The following is a 10,116-nucleotide window of genomic DNA, read 5'->3' as shown; positions in this document are numbered from 1 at the left end:
CTTCACCTCTCTCAAACAATCACCCAATAACTCAATAATGAAACCAACATCATATCATTACTTTGCACAAAATTCCAGCCTCCTGAGCTCATAGGAGAGAGCTCAATATATAGATGAATTGAGAAAGGATGAGTCAGCTTGCAACTGATGTGTAGCTGCCTTGTGTCCTCTCTCTCTTCAGTTAATCTTCAGTTGATCTTCAGTTCTTGAGTCCACTTGGTGAACCTTGCTTCCACTTGGAGAAACAAAGCCTCTGACTCATCACAAGGCGAAATACCTGACCCAAGTGTCATTTTTGGAAGATTCCAAAGCAATGACTCACTGTGCCACATGTCCAAACTCGCCCAACGCAGGTGGGCTTTGTTCTACCTGCTTTGCAACGCAGGTACACCATGGAGCAGTTGTGTTTCAGCGCAGAAGCCTAGTGGAGCACCTGCTTTGATTTCAGGATTGCTTGTTTTTGAGTGTTTTCAGGTGGAGAACTGATCTGAGAGCTGTTGGTTTGCTGACCTTGTTCCTCTAGGGGTAGGAACATCATGTTTAGGGAACTTTGGATCCCTTGGATTATTGACAATTCATGCTTATTGATGTAAGGCACAAAATTGTCTATAACAGATGCCCCCTAAAGTATGAGGTCGTTTATCGGGTGAAATGCTTTATTGAGAGGATCCGAAGTTCATTCAATCTGCTGAGAAATGTCCTGTAATAAGATACAATACAATACATTATTTTTCATACATTTTTCATGATCTAGCTGAGGCGGGCATTCCCATGCTCAGCTTTATAAATACATTTTGGTACATAGAACAGACGATCGTCTGATGTAGACTGATATTCCTCTGCCGAAATTATCATCCTTTGAGAAGGATGATCATCTGCTGTAATGATGTACATATCAAATGTCTTTATGTCCTGAATATATATCGCAGCCCGGATGGATGAAAACTAGATCTGGGGTCTTCAAACTCTTCCGATCTTCACTCGATGTACAAGTCGATCCATGTGAGAATTTCTTGAAGTCGAACATGGAAAGATATCGCTTGATTACCGGTCAATGATGTAAACCGTTAACAAGCGCGAGAGGAATCACCGATAAGGATGATGACCCTCAAGGTACGGCAGTACAATCTACATGGTGGGAATAAAGGACTTGGCGTCGACCACCATGCAAAATCTTCTGGTCGAAGGTCATTGATGTATACCTGTCGCCGGAAGTGAGAAACTTGCCATTGAGGCATGCAAGCTTCAAAGTACTGAGGGGGGTGTTCCTAGATCAACTCCTTGGATAATGAGCTGATGTCGACAAGGAGCGATCCGTCAAAGGAGGGCCTTAATGAATCCCACATCAGTGACACGGAACGGAGCTAGTGATTATGATGAGGTGAAAACAAACTGTGATGTATGATTCAGGGTGGCGGTCATGAAGTGGATGAAGGATAATGTATGGCAGTGGGTGGAACACGGTTGACTCTTTACAGAACCACATCTCTTGAACATATAATGACACTGATGTGATGGATTGGTAGCATTACCCCAATGGTGGATGGTGTGGCGAGGACCATGATTCTGCGACCGGTGAATGAAACAACCCAACCCGATGTGCTACGGAGGACAAAGTGTCATGTTCAAGAGCGACTTGCTACCATTAATGCTGTGAGGTTCTCCCAATTTTTCCCCAGTCATTGCTGACCAGTACCTCTTTATTTTTGTCAAGCTTGAGGAGGATAACATATGCTTGTTCTATAACCTGCCCTTCGGGCAAGCCCATCGCTATGTTTTAACGAACCTAGCGATAGGGAAACTCGTTCTCGTCTAAAGACAAGTTTGTCGCTATTTAATCATTTTAACGAGTCTAACGACAAGGAAAACTCGGTCCTTTTCATTTTTAGAGAGTCTGAAAAGGTACGAAAAGTTAACTCCAAAATTCCTTTTTCGTCATCTAATCCCTTAAGTCTGAAAAAGTTTAAAACAATACAAAAGGGATGAATTTTCGGTTGCTTTAACGAGCCGAACAAACAAGCACTCGATCTTTTTGTGCAATAATCCCTCAGGTCCAAAAAGATTAAAATCTAGAGGAGGGATAGCTTTCCGGTCGCTTTAACGAGCTGGAAGGCCAAAACTCGGCAAAGTTTTCATATTTTATGAGTCAGTGAAAAGAGCTCAAAGAAGACTCGTCTTTTGAGGAACGAGTGATGAACAGGGATAGCAACAGATTCCAGGTACAGGTTGGAATTCTCCAATCACGGCAGTGTCACAAGGATGGCTAAGTGAAATCACTCTTCGCAGCTGTTCCTCAAAATGGGTAAACAAACATATGGAGGTGAACAATTGGCCAAATGAACAGATGGAGGTGATGGCATATAAACACGACCAAGGGCTTTTAATATGGCTTTCAAAGGTTACATTTCTCGAGGTTGTTTACCGGTTCATTTTTCTGGATGAGCTTGAACTGCTAGGGAAAGATTGCTCACAATTTACGTTTATTTTTTAACGAGCATGAACTTCTGCACAAAAGCTGCTCGATTATACCAATCTTAATACAAGGAATGCTTTTAGGTGAGGTAATCTTATTTAAGGAGCGATACCTCACTAATTACTCCAATTTGGCAGGTTTTTAACTTTTGCCCTTCATCCTTTCTTTATGCAAGCTGGAAACGGCTAATCCTACGAGTTTAACGGGTTAGACCTACAGGCTTAAGGGAGGACCTAAAAATTTAAAAAATAAATAGTCGTCCCGTGTTTTCACTCCAAAAGGTTTGCATGCCCCCAGGTATAAAGTATAATTTCGAGATTCTGCCATCTCTTACTTATTATCCGAAAAATGGTTTTGTTTGCTGCCGCAAACTAAACTCTTTTTCCGGCGATGTCTATCATTAGGTTGCTAAGGATGGTGACTATTTGTTGCAACAATTTCATCTCTTTCTTTGGAGACTGCCCCTACTTATCCTTCAAAACATATTGTTTTAATGGGTGAGGCTTGACATTCAAAGATGGTGGCTACTTGCTGCCACAAATAGATCCCCTCCTTAGGAGAGCCCACTTATTTAGACAAAGGGAGCGATTGCTTCGGTTCAACATAACTTTGACAAAAGAATTTTACCCTAGAACAACCCTCTCTTCCTCTGCCGGACGGGGTACGGACTAGTCCATCCTTCTGCGGAGATTAACTTTATACCTAAGGTTTTCTCTACCCGAGGCAGGCCAGGGTGCATTCCCCCTGGGTCCCAGTTCTTTTCTTTCCGAATTACTCGCATTCATCGGGAAGTAGAACCGGGGGCGGTGGCATTCCTTGAGTGAATAAACCGTTAAGGGATGGTATTTGACTATTTGCAATGCGTGATCCTGGAAATGAAAGTTGGTCTACGAGCTTGACCATTCTTCCTTCGTGCAGAAAACACATGACTCTAAAGAGCGAGGACACTATTGCCTCCATGCAATATATATAGTCTCGTCCAAGGAGTAAGTTATATGCCAAGGGTCCCTGGACGACCATGATGTTCATGCGAACTATCTTCCCTTTCAATGTAACCGGAACATTGGGGAGAATCCCTAACGGGTGACTGGTTCCTTTATCAAAACCTGATAGATTTCTCATCTCAGGTAAAAGCGCCGGGCAACCCAGTGCCTTCCAAGCAATAGAGGAAAGGATACTCACAGATGCCCCTTCATCAATGATAGTTCCAGCCATCACCATTCTGTAGATTTGGACTATGATTCTGAATGGGATACTGGCTGGTAACCGGGGTCTGCCTAGTTGGTTCCAATCAAAGGATACAACCAGGCTGCTTGGTGGTGGGACCGAATACATGGCCGGATACGACCCTGACGATGTTCCTTCCTGCGATAAAGGAATGGGCGCATTGCCCTGATGCTCATCAGAGTCTGTGTTGATGAAAAGAATCTGGACGGTGTCATCCTTATTCTCTTCAATGAGGGTGTCATTTGAAGGTGAATCTTCAATGACGGTGTCATTTGAGGATGAAACCTCTGAAGGAAGAACCGGGTCAACTGTCGTTTCGACCTTTAGACTTTCGTCTGGTCTGGATTCAGTTGGTTCATTCTCAATGACCGACACTTCAGCTGACCACTTGAGCAGGCCAGCTGGATTTTCAACTATCGAGGGATTAGGCACGAGTTTTTGGTATCCAGGAGGAAGTCGTAACGGTGATACCGGACGATCTTCCAAAACTCTCTTTGCCTCATCTAAGAATGGACATTTGTGGATGGCGTGATCGCCTTCACACAATATACAGGGTGATCTTGGTCTCCCTCTTCGTCCTTCACTCTCGCTAGTTGACGGACTGCAATCAACATGACTACCAGAGGTTGATGCTACCGGATTGTGCAACCTTGGGGACCAGTCCCTTAGTATCTGGGGAATACAAGGACAATCATGATGGAAGTGGGCCCCTTTGCAAATGACACATGGCGATTTAGGCCCGGTCGGTGCAGTGTGTGGGTTTTTGTCAGCTGTCTTTTGCTTGCCCCCAGTCGCCTTCGCCATAGGCCCCTTCTGCTTCTTTTCTTTCTTCTTCTTTTCCTTCTTCTCCATGGGAGGCTGACTTTTTCCGGCTCTACCTTGTGAAGATGAAGGATCAGAGGAAGAATTGTAAGAAGTGGAAGGCTGGTGGGTAGTTCTAGACTGGTCTGACTGTTGATTCGAATGCTCAGGATTAGTGGCGATTTGAACTACATTAGTTGAAAAGAGCCATACAGGTAGGCCAATTGTCAATCCTGGAAGTGACAATGTGGCCATATGAGGCGCACCAACATCTCCCCAAGAGGAGAAGGGATTTGGACTTCCACCAAGGTTACTTCCTTGGTTGGTGGGCTCCATACTTTTCAACTGAAAGATCAACGTGGGAATAACAGGTGATTATGTTCCGTTTAAAATAAATATTATTAACGATGCTTTTAGACACAAACTTGCTTTTTCATGTTTTAAGAGTCGAGAAAAAGCTAAAGATGACTCTAGTCCCCTTCGATGTTTTAACGAGCCCGAAGTGACAAATGCTCGGATGGACTTTTTCAGTTATAGAGTTTGAAAAAGGCCAAAAGAAACTGCTCTGGAGTTCTAGGCAGAGGGTGTGCCAAACTTTTCGCGAAACCACAGAATACGTTTTACGGTACGGGTGGTCGATCTTCGTGAATGCTGTGTTCACTGCATCGCGATCAGTAGGGCGGCCGACACGGCTTCCTATGGATAAAGGATAATTGCCTATAGGGGTCTCCCAATATATACGCGACGGTACGTGGGAGCACAAGTCCGTATTAGTGCCACCGACTCTCAGGAGGAATCACCCAGCTTCGTAGAGATCGACGGTCACTATGTTTAACGACGCCGGAACACGTCTCTACCTAGACCTCTATGTGTTTGCGTTATGTTACAAAGCGTTGTTATGTAAATTGGATTTATTTTAATGTTGATCTTGCTTAGCAGTTTGCCTTTTAGGATCACCACGAGATGTATATAACAAATTCCTGAATGCAGTCTAAGATGAGAAGTAAACTTTTCAATCTTTCAACTTTGAAAACCTTAACTACTGAGGGAAAAGAAAGGCAAATCTTTTCGCACAGATCATAGAGCACACACTAAAATGCAAATTTTTCCTAAATCGTCAAGCACAAAGTCAAATGCAAAATGCACAATGCATGTATTTTCTTTTCCCTTTCTTAATGTGGATGGATACAAAAAGAAAGTGGTTATATAACTTTGATTTCGATTTAAAGCGAAAGTAAACAAGTTTGTCCAAAATCAAAAGACACCTTAAGATTCACTTGCTTAATCACTGGAAATACATGAAATCAAACCATACTAACGAAAGTAAAATGACTAATCAGCTATGGACAGCAAACAAGCTAACTCTTTAGACCAGCAAAATGTCTAACACAGGTTCAGATCTAAGAGGCCAAAAGCATGACTAGTTTACTTTTCGTTATGGGAAATTGTAAATGAGTAAGAAATACAAAGAACAAGTACAATTTCGTTATATAACAGAGGCAGAATGATGGCAAGTAATATTGGTTTCAAAACAGGCACAAGACTGACACCTAGCAGCAAAACTAAGTGAAAACAGGCAAGAGAAAGGAGGAAACCCCAAATGCACTAAGCAAATTTGGGCCAACGCAGGCTCTGCACAGCCAAACTGGCTCTCAGCGCAGGTAGCCCCTTCGGGACCTGCGTTGCAAAGCAGGCAGCCTGTGTACTACCTGCTTTGGAAAACGAGAATTGCGTTTTCACAGTTTCCGGGTCATAATTTTCTCAAAAATGCACGATTTTTGCTCAAATCAGAAGCAATCAGTCAAGCACACTTAAAGGGATGATTTAGAAGGTGCAAAGCTATCACTAAGAACTTACAAGGATCTTTGTAGATCACCTCTTCAAATCATGAATTTGCTCAGAAAATGAGCAAGAGTAGCTGCCCTCTACTTTGCTTTTGATATAGTCAAAAGCTTTTCGATTTGGTACTCTTTTGTTCAGGAAATGAATAGCAAAATACTACAAACACAATCAAACGGATACGATCCCCAGCGGAGTCGCCAGTTTGTTGTAGGGAAAAGTATCCGACTCGAATGACCCTATCCCACTCTAAGGGTGACAGTTCCTTAGCAACAACTGTAAAACAAACTACTTAAGGTTTACTTCTTTATGAAAGCAAAAGGGAATGGAGAAAGCACTAACCGTTGCCTTGCGCTTAATGTCGAATCCAAACTCTTCTCTTTGGCCGCTTGCTCCTAGCTCTTTGTTCTTCTGCTCGCCCAGCTACGATGAGATCCTGCAAAAAAACAAAGAAGGAAACTACAAGAGGCATGCAATCATAACTGGTTCATGGATTAGTGCAAACCAAACATGCAATCATCACAATATATAATTGAAACAAGAGCACATAGAAGAACCTCAATAGCTTTTATTGATGAAGAAATAAAGGTTCTGAGAGTATTACAACCATTGCAGGCTCCAACCCAGCAACACCTCCCAGCAGAAAGAATTGCTCTTCTTCACCTCTCTCAAACAATCACCCAATAACTCAATAATGAAACCAACAGCATATCATTACTTTGCACAAAATTCCAGCCTCCTGAGCTCATAGGAGAGAGCTCAATATATAGATGAATTGAGAAAGGATGAGTCAGCTTGCAACTGATGTGTAGCTGCCTTGTGTCCTCTCTCTCTTCAGTTAATCTTCAGTTGATCTTCAGTTCTTGAGTCCACTTGGTGAACCTTGCTTCCACTTGGAGAAACAAAGCCTCTGACTCATCACAAGGCGAAATACCTGACCCAAGTGTCATTTTTGGAAGATTCCAAAGCAATGACTCACTGTGCCACATGTCCAAACTCGCCCAACGCAGGTGGGCTTTGTTCTACCTGCTTTGCAACGCAGGTACACCATGGAGCAGTTGTGTTTCAGCGCAGAAGCCTAGTGGAGCACCTGCTTTGATTTCAGGATTGCTTGTTTTTGAGTGTTTTCAGGTGGAGAACTGATCTGAGAGCTGTTGGTTTGCTGACCTTGTTCCTCTAGGGGTAGGAACATCATGTTTAGGGAACTTTGGATCCCTTGGATTATTGACAATTCATGCTTATTGCTGTAAGGCACAAAATTGTCTATAACACGCGCCAAAGCCCAGAAGATTCTTCGTACTGGATTATAGTGGCCCACTCTACATCAAGATTCGAAGGCATACTGTCGGGCCTACGGTGTACGTCAACGGACGGGAAAACCATCGTGGAGGGATGAAAAGCCCCTTCAACCACAGATGACACTACAGCCATTTGAGAAATTGGCCATCAAATTTGTTGGGCCTATTGAACTGCACGGAAAGACGAGCGTGCACTATATCGTCACTGCGACCTAATATTTGACCTAATGGGCCGAGGCGCAGCCAGTTAAGGATTGCATGGCTGCGACAGCAACAAAATTGCTTTTCGAGAACGTACTGAGTAAGTTTGGCTGCCCCAAAATTCTCATGAGTGATAGGGGAATGCATTTTCTAAATGAAACGATCAACACACTCACTGAGGAATTCCAGATATATCACCAATAGAGTACACACTATCGTCTACAGGCAAATGGAACTGTTGAGGCCTTCAACAAAACTTTGGAGACTACATTGACTAAGATCTATAATGCACAATGAAATGACTGGGACTTGCGCATCCCTGTTGTGTTATGGGAATACTGAACTACGTGCAAGAAGTTGATAGGCCAGACACCGTTTCACTTATTCTATGGCAAGGAGGTCATTATGCCTATGGAATATATTGTGCCTAATCTGCGGATCGCGGCAATCACAGGTATGGCAAACCGTGGGACATTGGAAGAAAGGCTCGCACAGCTAGAAGAATCTGAGAAGGAACACTTTCTGGCTCGATTCCATCAGCAGGTACAGAAACAACGTGAGAAAGTGGGGCATGATCACCATATCAAGGTACGCACTTTCAAAGAAAATGATCTGGTCTTGCTTTACAATAGTAAGTTCAAAAAATTCCCAGGTAAAATCTGCATGCACTGGCTGGGACCCTATGTCATCAAACAAGTTACCAATGGGGGCACGGTTCAGCTAGATAATCTTAATGGAGACCCCTTCCCAGGAAGAGTGAATGGAAGTCGCCTAAAGCTCTACACGAGCAGGCCAACTGCCTGACTAGCCGAAGAGAGGATAGTCTCACCACTCCACCCATTTGAAAGAGAGCATGGGACGATAAAGCAGCCTGGGGGATAGATGCGCGAGTACTATGGTGCACGTACATTTGACCAAACACAAGGATCACGGTTGCTAAAAAAGGATCATGCGGATGCGCTAATACAAGGAATGATGACTACTGATACCACTATTCATGACAAGATGGTTGTATTATGGCAAAAGGGAGCGAGCGACAGGCAATTAAGAGAAACAGTACGAGCCAGATATGAAATGAGTAGACACAGATTTTACATGAACAGGTTACACATGCTGGAACAAGCGGTAAGTAGTGAATTTGAAATTCACATGGCTTATAAATCACCGAGGGTGGCCTACACTTCGGCAACACATATGAAGCTGTTCATTATCTCTGCATAAGGCATGCGCCCGACGGTAGTGATCTGGCCGATGGAGAAGAAGGACTCTCTAAGGAGTATGGGGTTGACTGCTACGGGTGTCCCACAGGCTACAACATCATTGGGAGAGGATGTACCAGAAAGGAGGGAACACGAAGCATAATTGGTCTCGATGTTGTTGCCTCGCCCAGGGGCAGGCCGATGCAATATGATAGAATAACGAAAGGATGGACAGATGGTGACCACGGGTAGATATGAAGTTAATAAGTCATCTCCGATGTCCCTCGAATATTGGGATCTTGCGGACAGCAGCTAGGGTCTTGCAAAATTGCAACACAAGTTGCAGCAGATGGTGCGAAGAGAAGATACAAAGGTCAGATGTGGCTGCGGTGGTACCAAGAGGTCCCTTATGTGGCTCCCCTGCTCACGGTAAAATCATGTAAGGGGGTGTTCTTTGTTAATCGAGCAAAGTAGAATGAGCATCATCGTTTGCGAGACATGGTAGAAACACTGAAGCAGGAGCTGGACAAAGCGTTGCAGGAGACAATGAGGGAACAGTAGGACGACAAGTGCCACTCAAAGGGAGATGAACCATGGAGCCAAGGCAGAGCATCTAACCGTGCTGGTGAGTGACTCGGGACGAGTCATGATAATTGTGTTGGGGGACTGTTGGGTAGCGGAGGTCCTGCGTAACAGTTTTGGGGCAGAAAGGCAAAAAAGTAGGATTAAATTATTGTAAAAAATCCGAAGTATGCGGAATGTGAAGTATAATAGGATTGAGTCAAATGGTAGTCCAACCAAAAATAATGTAAAGAAATATAAATAGAGTCGGCTCGTGCAAGGATCGCGAGCCAAGGAAGGGTATAAATAAAGCACATATCTATGAGGGAAAGGTAGTTCTTTTGAAAGATATGAAATGTAATGGGGTTTTGAAGAAGATAGTCCGAAAGCATCTGTAAGTCTGAGTTGAGGGTTGGGGTAGTGGGTAGAGGCTCTGCAGCTGTGTGCGTAGAGGCTTGGAAAGTTCGGAGCTGTCTGCGTGGACCCCTACAGCTAAGTGCGCAGGGCAGATCTGAAT

At 43.8% G+C, this 10,116-nt stretch overlaps 1 protein-coding gene across 1 annotated transcript; it reads left to right on the top strand.

Annotated features, from left to right (window-relative positions):
- The first annotated feature begins 8,244 nt into the window (after nt 1-8,244).
- On the top strand, nt 8,245-8,643 carry LOC149148745 (uncharacterized). The gene has a single exon (XM_089442266.1). It carries the CDS (start codon nt 8,245-8,247, stop codon nt 8,641-8,643), a length of 399 nt encoding a protein of 132 aa, XP_089298392.1.
- The last annotated feature ends 1,473 nt before the right edge of the window (nt 8,644-10,116 follow it).

This window comes from Pinus tabuliformis, chromosome 9, assembly GCF_031772625.1.
Source record: "Pinus tabuliformis cultivar Carrire ecotype Pingquan chromosome 9, CPIR1, whole genome shotgun sequence".
Classification (NCBI taxonomy): Eukaryota; Viridiplantae; Streptophyta; class Pinopsida; order Pinales; family Pinaceae; genus Pinus; species Pinus tabuliformis.
This window is presented reverse-complemented; position numbering and strand designations above follow the sequence as displayed.